Source organism: Eptatretus burgeri, chromosome 4 (genome assembly GCF_056783735.1).
Source record: "Eptatretus burgeri isolate ZD-2024b chromosome 4, Ebu_testis_v1, whole genome shotgun sequence".
Lineage (NCBI taxonomy): Eukaryota > Metazoa > Chordata > Myxini > Myxiniformes > Myxinidae > Eptatretus > Eptatretus burgeri.
Window position 1 is genome coordinate 6,690,712 of NC_140964.1, and position 23,203 is coordinate 6,713,914.

The 23,203-nt window shown below is 43.2% G+C and overlaps 2 protein-coding genes across 5 annotated transcripts in view; both read right to left on the reverse strand.

Annotated features, from left to right (window-relative positions):
• LOC147027403 (COP9 signalosome complex subunit 7b-like) overlaps positions 1-1,453 on the reverse strand; it is a 50,985-nt gene extending 49,532 nt beyond the window's left edge. For 2 of the 4 annotated variants that reach the window (XM_085876767.1, XM_085876765.1), the window contains exon 1: positions 1,095-1,351. The gene's annotated coding sequence lies outside the window, so the exon portion shown is untranslated. Of the gene's footprint in view, positions 1-1,094 lie in introns of all 4 variants that reach the window. The other 2 variants (XM_085876766.1, XM_085876769.1) reach the window with 2 other exon arrangements.
• Positions 1,454-6,112: 4,659 nt separating this feature from the next.
• LOC147027404 (aquaporin-3-like) overlaps positions 6,113-23,203 on the reverse strand; it is a 46,899-nt gene continuing 29,808 nt past the window's right edge. Inside the window, exons 6-7 of the mRNA XM_085876770.1 lie at positions 21,093-21,299; positions 6,113-10,289 (exon numbers count right to left, since the gene is read on the reverse strand). Coding sequence (XP_085732896.1) covers positions 10,274-10,289; positions 21,093-21,299 — 223 coding nt within the window. The 3' untranslated portion in view covers positions 6,113-10,273. The remainder of the gene's footprint in view (positions 10,290-21,092; positions 21,300-23,203) is intronic.

The following is a 23,203-nucleotide window of genomic DNA, read 5'->3' on the forward strand; positions in this document are numbered from 1 at the left end:
GCTCCTGTTGCTCTGCATCTCCAGGTCCATTCCCAGGGCCCGTTTACAAGGCCTCAGTGCACCAACTGCAGCGGTGGTCACTCTGCACTCCATACTCGCCCTGGGCATTCACAGTTTGTGTACACGGTGCAGGCAATGTCGCTGCTGGCGGCGCTCTGTGTGCCCTGGCTGAGAGAACCTCGAGCCATGGGATCAGAGCTTGGACGCGGCTCACAAGCAGATTTTAGTTTCTCCAATCTCGACGAAATACTGTATCAATGTACCTTGTGGAAGCCATGCATGAAAATGATCATTGGGGAGGTGGGAGGTGATGGTGATCACCATGATGAAAGTGATCGTGGGGGTGGATGATGTTGGATGGATGCAGAAGATCATCATCATCATACCACCGTGGAGAGAGCACAGCAGCTAACCTTTCAAGCGTGAACCCCTCATCATCATGCATAAGAAGATGCTTGTTTGCTCCGCTTAAGGAAAAACACTTAAAGCATCAATCACAGCACACACACACACACACACACACACACACACACACACACACACACACACACACACACACACACACACACACACACACACACACACACACACACACACACACACACACACACACACCTGACGTCCCACGTGGTTTAAAACCTGCTGTTCGTGTCGTCTGCCTACGGAGACAGACACCAACCTCCACAAAGACTCGTGTTGCAGTTTCTCATCGCGACAGATTGTGCTTCTTCAAACGGCCAACCTCGCCCATGCAGTTACCCGTTAAAAATGACCACATGAGAACACTTGGCCACTTCCTGGCCCCATGGACGTGCCACGATTTAAATCGAGTGACGTCTCATTTTGCAAACCTTTAGACCCACACCATTCCGTGAGCCGTCCAGCCGGGGTTGAAATCGGGGAGAGGTATCCGTGCGTGTGCACACGCCACTCAAGAGGACGAGGATTTCGAGCCTCAAACCACATACACCAGCCAAGTTGGCACCCTATTGGTATTTTACACTCGCGTCGTATTAACAAGCAAACACGAAAGCGAGGAACTCACAAACGTCCCCCGAACATAAATAACAACGATGAAAAACGAAGGAAAGAACCTGGAGAAGGTAACAGGCCGCGGGAGATTTCTCTTGGTTTTCCTCAGGCGGTTTTTACGCTCTTTTCTCAAGTAAATGCATCAACGAACGCGCACGGAAATATCTTGTCGTTATTAAAAAAAAAAAATAATAATAACTGGACGTAAATAAACACGAGGATGATCAAACCATTCCAATCATAGCCTCGACATCTAGGATTGCACACTGCACTCAACCGATCTGCTCGACGAGGCCCCCGAGTCGATGGTTGTTGGTTGTTGGTTGTTGGTTGTCGATTTAATAATTTTGTTTCACATGAACGGACCGTTTCACAAAGTGTTTCTTCACACCAACACCGACAGTTCATGAAGATTGGAGGAAGCAAACGGCCAAGCAATTTAATGGAAAGCTAATTTATGTGTCTCTGTCGCTGACTATCACGCCATGACCGCCATACATACAAGCAATCGTATGTTAAAATAAAAATAATAAAAGAGGAATTTAAATTGCGAGTGATTATAAATATAAAACATGCTGACATATACAAACGGTTCCTGGTTAAGAAAAACAATTAAAATTTAATCTGACAATTATTCGGGACGAGGAGGAGTACTCGGTCATGCCCCCCCCCCCCCTCAGTGAAGGGAAAAGCTTCGTTAAAAGTATCCGTCCTTATTGACGGGAAACGTTTACGTTAACTTATCAATTTAAATTATTTCATGGACTTTAAGAAGGTAAATTGTGTGGCACTCTTGGTTTCACACAGAACTAAAGCTCTGAGCTACTTGTGGTTTTATACAGCTCGGGGCAAAAAAAAATGGTGGTGCAACATCGGGCAGTGGAGGTTGGGTTTGGCGAAAAAGAGGGAAAAATATCCTGTTTGCGAAATAAAATTTGGCATTAACGTCATCCATGCCTGTTCTCCCTTCTTTTCGAAAGTGAACGTCGAGCTTTTCAAATGCAGCGTGGGAAACGGTTGCCATAACCGGGCGACAGACAAACGCACGATCGGACACCATGGTTCATCCTTATCCTTATTATTTGTAATTCACCGACCAGTGTCTGTGTGTGTATTTGGGTGCTTGTCTGTTTGGCGCGCGACTCCTCCAGTTCTGGGCTAATTACATCAAGACTTGCTAAATAGGATTAGCATTACCCCCAATTAATGTAAAGGGTGTTTTTATTTTTGCAGGTGATCTTGAGGGGGTGAGGTGGGGGGCACAATTTCTCTATTTCAATGTGTATTGTGTAGCACCACCTCCAGGTTAGGGATGGTATTATAAGTCTCCACCATTTACAGTGCGGTATTCCTGTCCCCACGTTTTCCACTGCAGTGAGGTGTTTTGAATTATAAGCAGTTGGTATGTTTTTGGTTCAAGTATGGAACCCGGGGGTTTTTTTGGCCTATACAGAGCTGTTAATTGCCAATACACCACCAAAATAAAGGTATGTGTCAGAAGGACATGATCTTCTCCTGGCTTGGCTGCCAGGCAGCAATCATTTTGTTGGGGTGCGACTATGCCGCTGATGGTATGCCCCTATACCAGTACAATGGTACTCATTTCACCGACCTCGGAAAGATGACAGGCTGAGTCAACCCCACCTGGTGTTCATTCAGTGGCCAACGGGGTTCAAACTCAGGACCGGAAGATCCCAAGCCATGCAGCCAACCAAACCACAAAGCCAACACCAGGCTGAGAAGGACGTCATGCATGCTTGGAACACGATCGCCCATAGGGCAGGTACTCTGCGAGTGATATATAATACATGACTTGCCTTCCAAGGAACTTCAACACAGAAAGAGACCATTCAACCCATGAAACCTGTACAATGGTTGCCAACCTTTGACTTCTTTGTAGTCAGAGCTTGTGGAAGAGCGAAAACACTAAATGGATCAGAACGCAACAGGACAAAAGGAACAGCAGTGAGAAGGTGGAAGTGGGAGGGGGGTGACACCAACAGTGGAGTTGAAGGACAAAATAGAGGGAGAATTGGACAAACAATGAGGTTTACTCTGTCTGTCTGCCAGGCAATCAGCCAAAATTGAAAATCATTCCAAAAAGGAAACCTACTGTTTTTAAGGACGTCATAAAGGACACTAACAACAGGCACAAATCACGATGTAATGAGTTAAATAAGTGAGATGTATCAGTCGTTTATGATAATGCATGCATACATGGGTGGATCGGAGCATGGTTAAGAGAGTCATGTGACCCGCCCATGTTCCGATGCTATGCTGTGCTGTGTTGTGCCCGTGTCCGAATTAAACCTGTTGTTCCCACTTCAAAGCCTTCGTCCCTGTCTATCGAGTACATTACAATAAGGTGATGTAAAAGACCCTCCATCAACAGCAGTAAACTCCCAGGAATTTTTTTTACAACCTTTAAAATCGTCATTTTATTTCAATTTAGTTATGTGCAGCACTTGAACAATGTAGAACACAAATCGCGCTTTTGTCACTTTCAAAAACCTTCAGTTTAGCAGGACCTGGAAAAATATTCATGCCCTAAAGGCAGAATAACTGTTTGAGATTCTGACAAATATGCGTCGCACAGCACTGTGTCGTTGCCATCATGCCTGCCATGCAAGGTTCACGAACAAAAAAAAATGCAGATCGTGCTCAGAAACGCAAGGCAAGAGTTTGAAAGAGTCTTTCCATGTTCTTTTTCTTAAGACCATGGCTTCTTTAAACTCTAGTTCTCTGTGTATTGGGATTCGCCATATACAGCGAATGGAAATGCTGCACAAGGCAAGGGTTCCATGCTCATGTTCTTCCGACTCTGTCACTAGTTTCTGTTCAGTGGAATAAATGAAGAATTTCGTTGCTTAGAATTTCCTTTATCTTAAACATACAGATACACACCTATGTTATACGATAATTTTGTCTTTCCAACAAGGTTTTTAAACGTTAAAATGTGTGTTCTCTTTGTACACTTCTCAGAGAGATTGTTGTCCTGAGTAAGTAATGCCGAGATCTCCATTTACACCCAAGTCATTGATATGAAACCATGTCCCAAAGAACCTGTGAGTGAAGAGAGACCCAATGACTTCATAGCCATTCAACCTGTGAATGATGAGAGGGCCTGTGACTCTTGCCAATTAATCTCTAAATGAAACGAGGCCCTGTGACTAACCATGAATCTGTGCATGAAGAGAGGCCCAGGTGTGATGAGCGCCAATGATTCCATGAAAGAAAGGAGGCCCAGTGACTGACGAGCCCATGAGGCAGTAGACACAGAGAGACCCTGTGGCGAGCCCATTAAACACAAGGAATCACAAGGAATCTTGATGCAGGAGGAGGCCATTCAGCTCATCATGCCTGCAGAACATCAACACCAGACCAATTTATATTAACCTGTAAGGGCACTCTTTGGTGCCGCCATATATGCCTCCATCTACATTATTACATCATGATACAAACTTGTGCCAAGTTTGATTTAAAATCCCTGAACCCAGATTCAAAATATTAAATAATTCTGGCTGCCAGACCATGCATTCAATCAAGTTTATATTTAAAACATGTATTCCCCATCACTACAACGTCATAAATGTGAAGTTTCATGTCAATTGATTAAGTGGTTCCAGAAAAAACATTATTTAATATTTTCTTAAATCCAATATGGCTGCCAAACCATGTAACATCAATTATTCCTTGACAAACTTGTACACGCATGCCTTGCGGAACATTTGTGTGAAGTTTCCCCTCGATCTGTCAAGCTATTCTGGAGAAGAATATTTTTAAAGGTTTATTCTTCAAAAGAAAACATAGCTGCCAAATCATGTGACCCATGACATCATAAGTGGAGAACTTTTTGTTCCTCGTGGATAGGCGATCATACCTGTAAAGTTTTGCCTCAATCTGTTCAGCCATTTCGGAGAAAAAGATTTTTGAAGGCTTCTATGATAAAAAAAAATATGGCTGTTAGGGTTCGATGAGGTTAGATCCCCATCCCCAACACCTTACCAATGACATCATCAATTATTTTCCCCAATACAAGTTTGCCCTAGATGACCCTCAAAATTTTTCATACTAATTGGATAAAGCGTTCGATGTATGTAATAAATAGGTCATAACGAAGCCATCTATGACATCATCAAAAAAAATCACACTTCGTTCCCATGGGGAGTACTTGACATGTGCCGACTTTCAATTTTTTCCATGGAGCAGTTTTGGAGATAGGACCAAAGTTTTTCCTTTTTTCCTACATGGCTGCCACACTACATAACCTATGATGTCATAATTATCATGAAAACGTTTACATAAGTAGTCACACCTATGGTGAAAATTTCGTATCAATCGGATAAGTGGTTGCAGAGAAAACAGAGAAAATTAGCATGGACGGATATCCGCACGTACATATGTACATACGTGCACATGTACGGACAAGACAAACACAAAATGCCTCCAATGACTTCGTTTGTTTTTTCTGTTTGCTTGTTTTTTAGGTAGTTATTTTGCAGTTTTTTGCCCTTGTGTACTGAAGAGAGGCCTTGTAACTATAACCAATGAGTCTGAATGAAGAGAGGCCCTGTGACTTGCTTATGAATCTGTGAATGAAGAGAGGCCTTGAAACTATAATCCATGAATCTCTGAATGATGAGAGGTCTTGTAACTATAACCCATGAGTTTGAATGAATAGAGGCCCTGTGACTTGCTTATGAATCTGTGAATGAAGAGAGGCCTTGTAACTATAACCCATGAATCTGTGAATGAAGGAACGTCTTATAACTATAACCCATTAACATGTGAATGTAGAGAGGCCTTGAAACTAGAACCAATGTATCTGTGAATGAAGAGAGGTCTTGTAACTAGAACCCATGAATCGGTGAATGAAGAGAGGCCTTGCAACTATAACCCATTAACATGTGAATGAAGGGAGGCCTTGTAACTAGAACCCATGAATCTGTGATTGAAGAGAGGCCTTGTAACTATCACCAATGAATCTATGAATGAAGGGAGGCCTTGTAACTGTAGCCCATTAACATGTGAATGAAGAGATGTCATGTTACTGCCAACATTAAGAATCAGAAACAAATAATTTGTTGAAGAGACTTGAGAGGGAACTTTATTGTGAAAAAGTAACACAATCGATACATCCATGAATGAAATTAACAAGATCAACAATTAACTTGTATGTGAAAGTAGAACATATTAATGGATTTGAACACATATGTTATACTCAAGGAGTTCATGAATGACATGACAATGGTGATGAGAGATCATGTTAAGGCAAAGGGTATTTTAAAACGTTTGGATGAGCTCGTTGGCTGGAAACAAGTTCAAGTGAAACAAATATCGGGGTTTTTTTATAATCAGAAGGGGAAAGGTAAAACATGTTAGATTCGGTTTGCAGACACACTGATTTAACTGATAAAGGACAGGTCCAGTTGAGTGTCTGGATCAATGGTTCCATGCCAAGAGATGCAGAGACGATTACAGAGATCAGGAAGAAATTGGAGGTGGACTTGTTTAAGATTGAAAAAAACAGAGCTCTCCAGGTAAGTAGAGCTTGTAGGTCGTTACCAGTGCTGCTGCAGCTATTTATGCTCAAGTAAAAACATTACTGTTCATCTATCTAGATATGGAGGTTCTCATATGATAAAGGATGAAACAGTCAATGACGGATGGTGCCTGAATAAAGACAGTGGTGGCAGAAACACTCTTTCATGTTGTTATCTATGAACCTGGGAACAAAGGACAGTGGATATATCTTTATTGGATATGTATGTGTGTGTATATATATATATATATATATATATATATATATATATATATATATATATATATATATATATATATATATATATATATATATATATATATATATATATATGTATATATATGTATACATATACATACTGTTGTGTGTGTGGGATAGATGTAGGAATTTCATAGCAACATAACAAAGGTAGGATTATATAGGACAGCATGGCCCGTGGACGCGCAGGAGACATTTCTATGTATCTTAAGTTGGGAAATTGTCAGCTTATGTGTTTCTTGTCACCACGGGGGGGGGGGGGGGGGAGGGCTGTGTTCGTTCGATAGAGATTAAGGATAATTTCTCCCAGTATGTGATTGCCCCCCACCCCCTCCCGTGACCTTTTCCGATGTTTTTGCATTTCAAGACCGGTAATAGAAAGGAAACACGTCCTTAAAACAACACCGACCGAGCCAGATATTTCCGAGCAGGTGAAAACCCCGCCTCCAGGAATCCCTATGGTGGATGATGGATGGGGTGACATCAGAGAGAAGAGAGGAGGATTGAGTCAGGATCGGCGGTCAGGCGGGACATAAAATAGAGGGTGCAGGACAGAAGCGAGTGAGGACATGGCGGTTGGAAGAGAAGGGCATTACGGCTGGCCACCCTCATCATGGTGAAGAAGGCTGCGTGATTCTTGTGTTCATGCTGAGGTGAATTTGCTCGTGTGATGGAGCAGGCCGCTGGCCATTGACTGTTCGGCTGGGTAGTGCGAGACCGCGCATTGGAGCCTCATGTTGTGCCATCGGGGAAGAAGGCGGCGCCATTTTGCAGAGAGCAGCGGCATCGGCAATCTGGATCGTGAGGAGGATCTTTCACGACAGTTTCTGGGCCCTTAATGAAGGGACCATCCACACGAACTACCTCCTGCACGTTTCCTGCCCAGAGAGCGGCTTGGCGCCATTTTGGGCGCATTTTCCCACACAGTGACGACACGGTTTGGCGAACCCCAAGCTTCAGAAACTCATCTCCAGGCACAAAGCTAAGTGCCAGGAGAAAGGGAGGATTATTCTTTTATTTATTCTGTCCCCTTGTCTGCATTAAAGTCTGTGTGGATGCACCTCGAATAGGAATTTAGTTTCACCTCATGTTTCATTATTTCCATTATAAATATATTTGATTTTATGTTCATCAACCCCTATTTATTAAAAATTGCTTGTGTCTGTCTATTTCTCATGGGTTCGAGTACGAACCCTCGTCCTCAGTCCATTTGCCCCCCCCCCCACTCCTCCCCCGTCTTCAATGCATCCTTGCCGCCTTCCATCCGAGTGTGCAAGCAAAGGCTGGTTTGATAAATTCAGGAAGCATCAGAATCTACATAACATCAAACTCACAGGTGAGACTGCCAATGCTGACATTGGCACTGCTTTGAGTTTTCCGCACTAACTTAAGACTATTGCTGAGGCTGATGAGGGGTACAAGCCTCAGCAAGTGTTTAATGCAAATGAAACAGGCTTGTTTTGGAAGTGTATGCCAAACAGGACATACAGTACAAAGGAAGAATAAAACCTCCATCAGGCTTCAAGGCAGCAAAGGATAGGTTGACACTTCTACTGTGTGGGAACGCTGAAGGCGACTATAAATGTAAACCATTGCTAGTTTACCATTCACAGAATCCTCAAGCCCTAAAAGGCCTTGTTAACTTTACCCTATCAGTTTATTGGCGAGCCAATAAGAAGGCATGGGTAATTGCTAATTTGTTTGAGGACCGGTTGATAAACTGGTTTTTTTTTGTTTAGGTTAAACGACACTGTAAAAATGCCAACATCGCTTTCAAGGTGTTACTCATCCTTAATAATGCCCCAGAACACCGTCTGGCTGAATGATCTCCATACCAATGTTAAAATGTTGTTTTTAAAGTAATGGGTCTTTGGCAGGGTCTGGAACCTATCCCCCTTTGTACCATTTTAAAAATGGTTTGCTTCAAAACGATTTTGCTTTGAATGTCCTTTTCCAGGAACACATCACTCGTTTAAAGCGAGGGAGTACTGTGTGTGTGTGTATATATATATATATATATATATATATATATATATATATATATATATATATATATATATATATATATATATATATATATATATATATATATATTTCAATGAAAGAAGCAACACCAACACATCACGTCCAAACTAGGAGGCATCCATATGGTCGTCAAGCCTTTGCAGACTGAGATAAAAGCCGATGGTCACAAATAGACTAAAGCAGAGATGTCTGTCTAGATTTCACCCTTGTTGTGGGCTCATCAGGACAAAATGCTGTTGATTGTTTATTCATGACCACATAAGGCTCATTAATATAACTGAATCGAACCCCCCAACTTGATGAGGCAGCAGGGCACAAATCAAGTCCCATCACGGAGCTTGCTGCATGACCTGCCAGCAACAAGTGTCACCTGCCACGCGATCACATCGTCTCTGACCTGATGATCACCAGTCATGAGGTTTGCAGCCACGAATATTAAATTCAACCAAAGAAGTATCCTGACTCGACGACGCAACGCTGATGTCATGGACATAAATTATCCCTTTAATCTCAAATCTCAGTCTGCAAAGGCTCGAGTACCATACGTATGCTTCCTCGTTTGGAGGTGATGCATTGGTTAGGGGGTTCAAAAAAAAAAAAAAATATATATATATATATATATATATATATATATATATATATAGAAACATACACACATACATATACTGCCTGTGGCATTATAAGCGATGTGTTCTGAAAGAAACACAAAATTTGATACTTTGCTTGCAGATGGGTGTACCCATTGTAACAGGGCTGTTACCTTTATGGTGCTGTAGAGCACCACCTTATTGCTTTTGTGCTCATACATTCTTGTCTGTTGGAGCTCTCATGATCTGACGCAGACTGAGGATAAATCTTAGCGGTTACATTTGGTTGGTTGCAAACCTCAGAGGCCAACAAAGGGAGGTTGAGTGATTCATTGTCATCACAATGATGGATAACAGCACTCTCATTTCAAATGAAGTATTCCCTGGAAGATAGAAACCCAGGCAAAAAAAACCCCAAAAACCAAGCATTTCTTTCCTGTAATAATTCTCAGCAGACTACTGTAGTATTACCTGTTTCCAACTATAGTATATCGAAGTGCAACTCTCATATACCATAGTTCTAACTGCAGAATTTTTGCCAGGGACACATCAGAACAGCTTCTGACTCCCATATGTAAACTGTAGAGCACCTATCAAAGTAAAGATTGGTTATCTCTAAAGGAGAGATGATTCAATTCTTAAGGCAAACTCGCACCAAGTTTTTCCTCCTGAAGCTATTACTTGTAAAATGGAGATGTACATCATGACAATGATGCAGAGAGGTGCATTGCACACTAGATTTGTGGTATTTTCATGATATGCAGTTTCGTTTTCTTTGTCCGAATGCAATGGATACGGATGACTAATAATTGAAGTCTTCTTTCATTGTTCACAATTCCTCAGAACTACAAGAGAAAACAGAAAAACAAATGCAGTTAGGAATGAAAATATTCCATTCTTCCTTCTCTCATTTTCTTGGGAGTATGGCAAGAAATTTTCTTCAATCAACAATTCAAATTTTTTTGTGTACAATGTCAAGGGGCTCGAGCTGGAGCATAGAATATATAAGAATGTAACACACCAAAAGGGACCTTTAGAATCCTTAGACCCTACAGACCTCTTCAACCGTTTAGACCTGTAACTGCTGTTGGGACATAATCTTTAGAGCTTAAACCATTAGACCCCTTATACATTACATACAGACCCTTTTAGACTCTTTGGACCTTTTAAGACCCTTGAAACCCACTTATACCCTTTTGACCACTTAGATGATTTTACCTTTTTGACCCTTTGAGCCATTTAGACAACTTAGATACCTTTAGATCTTTTAGACCCCTTAAGACCCCATGAACTCCTTAAGATAGTTACATCCATTAGACTGCTTAGACAGACCCGTTAATCCTTAGACCTTCAGACCTATTTGACCCCTTTAGACCCAAACTACTATTGGCAATTACCCTTTCGATCTTTATACCCCTTAAGACCCTTTAGACCTCAAAAAGACCATACAAAGATTATAGACCATTATATACCCCAATACACCCTTTCAACCACTTCGACCTTTCAGACCTTTACACCTAATGGACAACTTCAGGCTTCGACCCTTTCGACGAGCACCACACAAACATCTATTAAAAATCTTCTTGCAATGTCCAGACTAAACGTTTTTCAGCAAGCAATGCACAATCTCCAGCCACCTCGACGCTGTGTACTCTGCTAAGTTGAATAGAAATTGTATATTGGGTCACTGAATTGGTTTACCAATCAAAACCTTGAAGCATATTGTTTTTGAGGTCAAAATCTGAAAGACTCAAAGGTTAACGTCACATAAAATCATCAATTTTCATCCGATTGACTTAAAATTTGAACAGGCTTTGCTTATTACGTCACTGAAGCCCATTCTTTGAGATCAAAAGGTCAAACTCAAGGTCACATAAAATAATCAGTTTTCATCCTGTTAACTTGAAATTTTAAATGGATTTGTATATTGAGTCACAGACCTGGTTCACCAAAAATGAGAACGCTTATTCACTTTTTTGACATATCAATGGTTTCCATGACAACAATTTCAATCACATTATAATCAAATGGGCCTTTTTGTGAATTTATTATGACCACACCTCAGTAATTTTTCAGGATATTAAATTGAAACTTGTGCAGCTTATTTGTACGTATGTGTAGTGTGTATGAGAAAATATTGGTCAAACTGAGTCAAAGGTTAAGGTCAAGGCCATCTGAAATATGTTAACACATATGAGGCTGCAATTAGAAAGAGTAATAACCAAATTTGTTATACGTAACATTCAATCATGTAAGGCCTAGGTCACATTTGCCACGACGGCCGTGGGGTCTCCAAAATCTACGGCCACTAACAATTATACGGCGGCTGCAGTATTTCCACGGTCACACAATGTAGCAGTCACATATGTTTTTATTTTTCGGGGAGCCACACGGCGTATTTAGGCCTAAATCACATTTGCCACAGCGGCCGTGGGGTCTCCAAAATCTACGGCCACTAGCAATTATACGGCGGCCGCAGTATTTCCACGGTCACACAATGTTGCAGTCACATATGTTTTTTTTTTTTTTTTCGGGGAGCTGCAAGGCGTGTTTATAAATTGTGGAGACCGAAAACGTGGGGTTGCCATACGGTCTTTGATTTGATGTCGCACGGTGACCTTAGGGCGTTCCTGCGGCGGCCATAGAATTTTCAAGGCAGATGCAAGGTGCCCACAAGGCGACCGCAGGGGGACCGCAGGGGAACCCTAAGGCGAACGTGCGGCCAGACGGACGGTAACGAATGGGTTAATTTTTTTTTTCCAGTTTTTTTGTTTCGGCTTGTCGAATTGCTACGGCGAACGTAGAAATGAAAAAAGTTATAACTCCGCGCTATAATTCCACGGCGACCCTACGCCTGTAAAATATAGCCATACGGCGTGGGGCCACCCTGAGGCCACCTCAGAAACTCTGCGGCCGCCGCACGTTTCTGTCAATTCAGCGGGCGTACGGCCGCCGTATCCTCACCGTAGAGCAAATATAACTTAGGCCTAAAGCACTTGATAGGTCAACTTTTCGAAATGACGAAATTACTGTTTCTATGGTAACTATTGTTTATTTGGATTTTGCAAGTATCGTGCATGATATCATTCTTGTTGTTAAGAAAATTGGAAATTTTCATCATATGTCGGTCTGCCTCATTTGTTGGCTCGGTTGAGCTCGGCTCGGCTCGGCTTGGCTTGGCTCAGCTCGGTTCGACTAAAGGTTTTTGCAGAGTGCTTTGACGTCGTTTTTACAGTACCATTGGAAGTTTCCACGGGTGGACCTCAGGCCCATTTCCGCCATCGAAATTACGAACACCAACGCAACAGGGATGGACGAACACCAACGCAACAGGGAACCTATTTATTACATACATCGAACACCAACGCAACAGGGTCTCATGGCTTCATGGTGACAGGCTCAGACGTGATGATGAAACAGTTTGTTTGTTCTGACAAAATTTTAAAATTTTCATCAGATGTCAGTCTGTCTCATTTGCTATGACAAAAATTGAAAATCTTCATCAGCTGTTGATCTGTCTCGTTTGTTATGATGAAAATTGAAAATTTTCATTAGATGTCGGTCTGGTCTCTCGTTTGTAATGACAAAAATTGAAAATTTTCATCAGATGTCAGTCTGTCTCAATTGTTATGAAGAAATTTGAAAATTTTCGACAGATGTCGGTCTGTCTCGTTTTCTACGATGAAAATTGAAATTTTTTATCAGATGTCGGTCTGCCTCGTTTGCTGTCTCGTGGGAGGAGCCTGTTCAGTGTTCTGCTCTCCAATTGGAGGTTGCAGAGTCTGAGGCAGAGCCGCTGAGGTTGTGGTAGAATCTTCGTCATCACCATCTGTGATCATGAGATGAGTTGGTGTTCCTCTTCTTCTTTGTACAAATAAGCAAGGCGAGTGGACAAACTCTTTTTTCCAACATAACATCGGGTCCATGGAATAGATAAATGTCACTTCTAGTATTTGGAGATGCGTTATACTTCGTCCTCTACTCAATATCTTGAATGCATCCACATTATAATGTTCAGCACAGTTTGCATTCTCAATCAAATGCCATCCAACAGCAGATGCACACGACGTTGGGACCTTCCTACAAGCACGTACCGGCTGTATTCGTGTACCAATTGTGTTTTTCCTGATGGACAAAGGGAATGCTGTTTGATTCTGTCAGTCAGTCTGGGTAGTTCTGCCGACATACCGAGCATCACATCGGGACTTGAACTCATGAATAATATTGCTAAGTTTTGAGGCAGGCAGAACATCCTTCTTAACTGCAAGAATCAGATGTCGAGAGGTGAAAACCTCTCTTGGACGAACAGCCAGATATGTGTTTGAGAGACATCTTTTGATTTGTTCCTCATATCTTTGCGACATTTTCCCTTTCCAAGGAATGTTGATGTAGACCGGGCACTTTTCAGGACCCATCTTCCATTCGTCTGTAGCAGTGAGGAATTTGTGCATAAACTTCCTGATTATATACTCAGGATATCCATTCTCACTGAGGATGCGGCAATCTTGTCCATCTCTGTATGAAGCTTGGAGTTGGAACATATCTTCTTCGCTCGACTCACTAATACATTGATCAAACCAATCTTGTATCTCGTTGAACGAAAAGAGTCCCATCGAGTATACTGGCCGGTGAAAGTGGGCTTTGTATAGATGGACGTAGTAGATGAAGATGCAGATCTCCCTACGAGGAAGTCCAGGAAGGTTAAGCAATCAGAATGTTCCAATTCCGTCGTGAACTTGAGGGCAGGATGAAGAGAATTCAATTCATTCAAGAAGTGGTCACAGACTTCACTAGATTCAAACAGGCAAAATATGTCATCCACATATCTAGTATACGATGGGGGATTGAGATACCTGCAACTTGGTCAACTTCTGCAATTCTTGATAGCCAACAAAAATGTTTGCTTACGTTGGGCTCAAAGGAAAGCCCAAAGGAGAGATTCTGCAACAACCTTCGTGGCTCCGCCTCAGACTCTGCAACCTCCAATTGGAGAGCTGAACACTGAGCAGGCTCCTCCCACCGAGACGGTTGGGAGATGATGATGCGTCAGTGGAGAACGTCCAATCAGAATTGACTTTGTTGATAGGTGTCCATTAGACTTCTTCTTCATTACTCATTCACTTTTTGCGAATTGCACCTGATGAGAGCACAACAAAATGTTTTGTGGTTTTCTTTTTATGATAATGTCCTTCAAAATGTCTCTGTTTATATCTATATTTAAGTTTTGTAGTACCAAGCATCATTTATATATGTACATATATATATATATATATATATATATATATATATATATATATATATATATATATATATATATATATATATATATATATATATATATATATATATATACAAACATATATTGTTGCGGCTCTGCAAAGATGCATGCTTCTAAAGCAATGGCACCCAACATACAGTGATCCCCAGGCAGTTATCTCGTTAGTCTTCGTTCAGTCAGACCTTCCCCTCATGTCTAATGTATTAACGGGACGAAGTGTGTTGTGTGTGTCTTATAGCTAGATCTAATTATATATATATATATATATATATATATATATATATATATATATATATATATATATATATATATATATGTCTATCTTCCATTCAATCCTGATTTTCATTCCAACCCTTTCCTTTTATTCATGGTACAAATCGAAGCAGGCACCGCACCCAGGCAGCCATCCTATGAGAAACTCTCCACCAACACTATACAGGACGCGTATGGCATGTCCTTTCATTTCAATCTGCGTGCCAATTTACAACAGCGTTTCACCTTGCTCAACCTTCGCTCACTAGAAGCTCACCACCTTGACCAACAACATCTCCCGCACACAGGAAAAATCACCCCGCGCCTCCACGCACCTCCGCATCGATGCAATTTACCACCAAACCAGCATGCTGCGCGGCCCAGGCCACTCGGACCGCATGGCACGGGGACAGGCAAAGCACGTTAACAGCACCAACCGCAGTTTGCCGGGGGTGCCCCAAACGGGCATTCAGGACCGATACGACCGTTGTCCAGTCGCCAGAACACAGCCCGGAAGTTCGGTGCAGGGCTCCGGCCATGTCGTGCCGGATGTGTGAATGAGGCCACTTCCGGCCCCAGGAGCCTGGCAGGGTGGGGCCAGAATCCAATGGAAGGGCATGATTCAGATGACGGCGCGTCGCTTCGGGTCGTCGCTCCACCCTTCGCCTGGGGCTTATAAATGGCGGATCGCGAACCTGTCTGCCCTCTCTCTCCTCCCTCTCACCTGCCTGCCTCACACTGTCTCTGCCTGTTTGCCTCGCCCACTTCTCCGCCTCTCTGCTCCGCGCTCTCTTCACTGCACCTCGTTGCCTGCTGGCGCTGCATCTACACTCGGGGTTGGTCTGCGACAGACGTTCTTCTGGACCAGTGCGGGGTACACGTTTCCATGAATCCCCACAAAGTGATCAAGCTCGAGATTACGCACCGACTCTTAAGGTGGGCCCACTCAAGTGAAGCATCCCCAAAAGCATACTGGGCTGCACGGTCGGCCTACAAGGTATTGAAAGGCCATTAGTTCTCATCTGCTCTCCTTCCTTCTGGCAAATTCATCTTCATTGGGTGTGTGTGTGTGTGTGTGTGTGTGTGTGTGTGTGTGTGTGTGTGTGTGTGTGTGTGTGTGTGTGTGTGTGTGTGTGTGTGTGTGTGTGTGTGTGTGTGTGTGTGTGTGATGGTGCCTGTCATAGGCTAAGTTAAGATTGTAGAAGATATAATGGGATAAGTCTGCTCTGTGTCTGCTTTTGTAAACTGCTTGCCTCTTGTCGCACCTTACAATTTCCTTGCTTTCCCCTGCTGTACATAATAATAATTAACCCCATTCACTGTGCAACATACCTTTCCTCGCTTGATTGTAAATAAATGCTTTGTACGGAAATGTTCCCAGCTCGTTTTCATAGTGTTGCGGTTGAGCAAATTCGCAAACCACCATTCAGGTCCCGTAGGTGAGATATCTCTGTAAGTACATGTGTAGTTAGCCCCAAACCCGTTGTTTAGAGGGAATAAATGTCATTCATTCGGGCTGCGACCCTTTAAGATAGCCGTTTTTCTGTTCTATCTTTATTTTGAACCAACCACGTCTCAACCGCCATCACACAACAACCACCAACCGCAACGCCGCTTCACAACAACAACAACGCCAACAGCCACGACCTTTACCTTCACAGCACACCATCCCGCAACCATTGCATCACCGCCATTCCAAGCATCACCGTGGCCAGGGACCGCCACTTTAGACCCTCCACCACCTTCGCCTCTCCTTCTGCGACCATTCCCGCACCGTTTGTGGGCACCGAGCGTCAGGCTGTCCTGGACTTGTACAGGGCGCGTGCCGAGCAGCGGGTGCAAAAAGCGGCCTTTCCGAGGAGAAGTCGGATCAGGAATGATACATGCCCACTTCTGATCCGTCCTATCAGCAAGTGCGGGGCGATTGGGCCCCGCCTCCAGGCGCGTCGGAGTAGAATCGATATATGCAAATTCGAGGATCAGGGGAGGTTCACGCCCACTTTTCCTCCGTCCAATGGGCGAGCGTGGCTCCGCCCCCGAGCTCATCCTGATCCAGAAATTTGCATATGGGTTCTCCTGCCGTACTATAACTCGCCGAGCGCCGAGCGGTTGATGATAACACCGCTCGGTTATCCCGATAGTATGGAACGGGTCACTTAAAGTGGCCCGTGTCCGGAGTCGACCTGCGGCGAGGTGCGATCGCCCGGTCTACCCTCCGTGTGGGTACTTAGGTAGGTCGAATTTGGCGAACAACCCTATCCCACGCGGGGGGCCGATTGGCACGATCGTGGTGAGGCCGAAAGCCCCACCCGTGACGAGTTCCCGGCGTTAGTCCGAGAGGGTCACGACAGAATTGTCTGTCCGGTGGGCGACGTGCCACGATTCGAGTTACGTGGCCGCTCGCACGCCGGCGGGCACGAATTCGCAACAATATTTTTCTTCATTGGTCCAGCATGGTCCTTAGCTGGGACGTTATCCCTCAACGATGCGTTTCCTAGCCAGTACGTTCTTGGCAGTGTTGCTCGGCTGCATCTGATCCAGTATGGTGATCTGGTTTGAGCAAGGCATAGCAAGGGCTTGTCCCCCCGTAATTAGATCACGTGACCATTTTTCGCAACTGGTTCCAGTAGACGGAGGACTCCAAGTCATGTGGTTGAGTTATTGGCATTCACAGTCGATTATCGACCCGCCGAGTCACGGAGTTTTCCGTGTGTGACGGCCTGCGATTCCGGAGAGTCTGGTGGGAGCCCGAGGTAGATTCCCTTCCCCACAACCCCACCCCCCCCCTCTCGTGGTCTTCTCGCCCCGACCTGGTTCCACAACAATACATATATATATATATATATATATATATATATATATATATATATATATATATATATATATATATATATATTGTTCCAGCGATCCCAGTTCGAGGGTTGGCGCATTGTCTCCTGCATGATTACGATGTCGGCGCAGCGCGTGCACTGATGCAGAGAAAGGGCGAGACTGTCAGGCGTGAGGAAGGGACTTTAGGTGGAGCCAGGTGAGTAGGTTGTCCAGCGGCGAGAGGCAGGCGGAGAAGGTGGGTGGGTGGAGCCAGCGGCGAGGGAGTGGAGATTCCAAAGAAGGCGGAGATCGAGAACGAGTCGACAGAGTGGCAGACGGGACTTGCGGAGCAGCAGGTATATGCATAGATCGATCCAAGGCCAGGCAAAGATGATGAGGATGACCACGATGACGACGACTACAACTCCCACGCCGGATGGCCTCGCAATCCGTCCTTTATAGGTCTGGTGGTGCAGGGTGGGGCGCTGCCCCGAAGCGATGCATTGTCACCTGAATCGGTCCCTGGCCACCGCACGGCCCAACCGCCATGGCCGGAAACAGCCTTATTCTAAATCGGGCGAGAGATCACAGAGCTGTGAAATTGTCTCGATCCGAGCCCCGTGATATGAATCGCGTTGCACCGAACTACCAGGCCATGCTCCGGTGACTGTCCGAGGGCCGCGTCGGCCCCACATGCCCACTCGGGCACCCACAGCGCGCTGCGGTTGGCACTGATCAATGCGCTTGTTTCGTCCTGACGCCATGCGGTCTGAGCGATCCAGGCCATTCAGCGTGCCTCTGCTTGGTGGTAGCTGCATCGAGGCGGAGGTGCGAGAGGATGTCTGCCGTCCGCGGAAGACATTGGTGGCCACGGTGGAATGCGAAAATCGATGGTAAGATGTTATTGTAAACCCATGCGCAGACCCAAATAGAGATGTGCACCATGTGCGTGCCCCGTACTGTGCAATGGATTGAAGGAAAGGATTGGATATAATTAGGTTTGAAAAGAGCGTGCCGCGTTCGTCCTTTAAGGCCCTGTCACACCTTGACGTTTTAGCCAGTGTCTGGCAAGGTATCAAAATGTATGTAAAACGCTGGCGTACGCCGAACTATTGATGTTTTTTTTTCCAGTTTTGGACGTATTCATAACGAGTTGAACGTATGGATAACGTATTAGTAACATACACAGAACGTTTCGATAACATATAGATAACTTATATCAACGAATGCTGAGCGTGTTGTCGACGTTCACAACTTATGCCCAACGATAGTCGAACTTAAGCATAGCGCACGGCAGCGTATCACCGACGATCACGTGGCGTAGCCTATTAAAAGGCTGCGGCTCGACGATTCAAATCATAACCACACGAGACATCGAAGTGTTAAGCCGCTGTCATACCTTGACGTTTTAGCTAGCATATGCCGACATATGAAAAATTTGTCTAAAACGCTGGCACACGTCGAATACGTTATGGGTAAGTTTTGTATACGTTAAGAGCACACTGAAGCATGCTGAAGCACGCTGGCATACGTCGTAGTACGCAGAGTACGTTGACAAATTTTCAGCATATTGAAAATTTTTCGACGTATGCCAGCGTATGACACACATTCCGCATATGCTGGCCATAAGTTGTAGGCACGTTACGCGATCGTTGACACACGTCGACACACGTTACTTGTAAGTTACTCATAAGTCGAAACACGTCGAGGTAATGGTTAGCGTCAGTGTTCCAGACTCCCTGGTTTTTTTTTTCTTTGGTATGACGGTGATGTTGACACTTCGATTTCGAGTGCGGTTATGATTTAAATCGTTGAGCGGCAGCCTATTAATTATATTATATTATAACCGCACTAGAAATCGAAGTGTCAACAAAACCATCATACCGAAGAAGAAAAACAAAAAAGTCAGGGAGTCTGGAACACTGACGCGAAACATTACCTCGACGTGTTTCGACTTATGAGTAACTTACAAGTAACGTGTGTCGACGTGTGTCAACGATCGCGTAACATGCCTACCACTTATGGCCAGCATATGCGGAACGTGTGAGTCATACGCTGGCATACGTCAAAAAATTTCAAGCATGTTAAAATTTGTCGACGAGCTCGGCATACTTCGACGTATGCCAGAATACTACGACGTATGCCAGCGTGCTCTTAACGTATACAAAACTTACCCATAACGTATTCGACGTGTGCCAGCGTTTTAGACAAATTTTTCATATGTCGGCATACGCTGGCTAAATCGTCAAGATGTGACAGGGCCTTAACTGCGTTAGGATTTAACGTATGGTTCTACTATTCCCTTTTACACCGTATCTTGCAGCGGAGGATTTTTTCCATCGTGCAGGTTGTGCTTCCTTTGGTCTCCACGAGGACGCATTCTTATCGTGGAGGATGTTGCTGTGGTTTTCAGAAGCGGCTGTCTGGGTGCGGTGCCTGCTTGAATTTATTTCAGGAATAAGAGTAGAAGTGTTGGAATGAAGATCGGGATATAATAAGACCAAACTATGAGATCCACACAACGGACTTTGTCCCGTTTTCACATTAGACATGAGGGAAAGGTCTAATTGCACGTATATTAATTCAATACCTGTCTGGGGATCACTGTATGATGGATGCCATTGACTTCGAGGCATGCGGTTTCGAGAAACTCAACAACATTAAAAAAAAAAGATACATATATATATATATATATATATATATATATATATATATATATATATATATATTATAAAAAAAAGATACATATATATATATATATATTATAAAAAAAGATACATATATATATATATATATATATATATATATATATATATTATAAAAAAAGATACATATATATATATATATATATATATATAATAAAAAAGATACATATATATATATATATATATATATATATATATATATATATATATATATATATATATATATATATATATATATACAGATCGCTGGATGGATATGCATATACTGTATATATATATATATATATATATATATATATATATATATATATATATATATATATATATATATATATATATATATAGATATATATATATATTTATATATATCCATAGATAGCGAGATAGATCGTTGGAGACATAGATAGATAGCTACGTAGAGATACATCAATGGATACTTAGATAGATAGATAGCTACATAGAGACCGAGACGGAGATAAAGACAGAAAGATACATAGATCGTTCCATTCCTACCAGAGAAAATAATTAAAGTCAACAAATTATGACTTATGGGTTTAATACATGCAACGTACATACAACAGACCAACTTGCATCAAACGTACATCTCGTGAACTTCAGACATCTTGTCCACCTGTGAACCATCGAGGTTATCATGGTCATTGCATTGCAGAAGCGAAGGTGGTTTCTCATTTTCCCTGTCAGTGCTCCTCGGGTAATGGAGTGCGATCAGGAGTTGGTAACACAAAGATCCGAGAACAGATCCAATGAGAGGAGCGAGCACAGGGACCCACCACCAACAGTCCTTCGCCCTGCCAAACAGAGTGAGCAGGAGAGATATGCTGTCATTAATAACTAGGTCATATACGAGTTATTATTCGACACAAGGTATCACAAATATGTTTGCGCTCGAGTTGAATGTGTCGGAGCAGACAACAACGTTACGAATGAGCCGGACATTTCAACAGCATGTGGAGCAGATAGTTAATAAGTGTGATGGATTTAAGGAATAAGGAAGGATGCAAGGAATGATGGATGTTAGGACTAAGAATGGATGTAAGTATTGAGGATGGGTGCAAGGAATAAGGATGGATGTGAGGGTTAAGGATGGATGTAAGGAATAAGGATCGATGTAAGGATTAAGGAAGGAAGTAAGGAATAAGGATGGGTGTGAGAAATAAGGATGGATGTAAGGATTAAGGATTGATGTAAGGATTAAGGATGAATGTGAGGGTTAACGATTGATATTAGGAATAAGGATAGATGTAAGGATTAACGATGGATGTAATGCTCTCTGCTCTGTTTCTGTTGGTTTGCTAATTTTCCTGAAATATTGTTCCCTCATATTAAAATGTTTTTAATTACAAACATTATAATTTGTAATATTTGAAGGCTTTGTGGAAATGAAACTGAACTTTTCTTTTGTTATTTTCTTCACAAAGTTTTGCTTAATAAATAAATGAAATGTTTTATTTCCTTTCTTATTTCCTTTGTCAACCACCTCATGGTCTATCTATTTATTACGAGCAAATACAACCCGTCGCTTCGCTGGCGGGAATATTATAAGGGGGGGAGGAGAGAAAGAGGGGTGGGAGGGAGAGAGGAAAGAGAGAGAGGAGGGAAGGAGAAGGATGGAAGGAAGGGATAGAGGAGGGAGGGAATGGGGAGAGAGAGAGAACGGAGGTGAGGTGGAGAGGGAGAGAGGTGCAGGGCGGATCCAGAATTTTTTCGGGGGGGGGGGTTCACTTAAGGTTAAGATGTTCTCATATTGTGAAATATATCACCAAGCCTTATTCTAGTCAATGTAATCTTTGAGGAAAAAAAACAGTTCATCTATCCAGAGCTAGCAGTGTCCAACCATAAATTTACTTTCTCCACTGGAAAATTTGGGAAGATCAAGATATTTGACGAAAAGGCCCCAGGCCTGTCAAGAAGTGATTCTAAAGAAAAGCTGAATATTTTGGAATCTTTGCGACGGATCTTTACAACAATGTAAATACACAAAATGTTTCAAATACAAATCAATGAAAATATCGAACGGACAAGCACAGAATGCGGTAAAATGACCCCGAGCACCAAACCTACACTCGCCATTGCGGATCATCAGATCATTAATTATAATAATGGACGATGTAGCCACTGAAACTTTGGATGACCTGGTGAAATAGTTCAGGATTGTACTGTGCTTTGCCGTGGGACATGATCCCGAAAATGTTGCCTTTCTCTTCGGAGCTGGAACTAAACACCAAGTCGCAGGGATCAATACAGAACCAGTGGCAAAAAGTATCTCAGCTCGGATGAATTACAAAGTGAAAGCAAAAGAGGTGCGATTGCCGATTGTCCAGTGATATCTCGCACGATGACCATGTGACATAATTGTAAGGGCCCAGGGGGGGGGGTTCATGCGCACCTGTTGAACCCTCACTGGATCCGCCATTGAGGTGTGACAGGGGTGAGAGAGGCAGAGGGGTGAGAGAGGGAGGGGAGAGGGGATGAAGGAGAGTGCGGAGGGGGGAGGGGAGAGGGGAGATCCCGGCAGATATGCTGTCCAGTTTAACATCCATCCGAGAGACAGCACACATATTGATGAATCATACTGCCTGTGAAACACCAGGATGACAGTTTATAGCTCGGTCGGGATTCGAACACAGGCTACACAGCTAAGCTTAGAATGAGCATGTATACCTCTCGGCTATACTGCCGTGATCTGGCGATT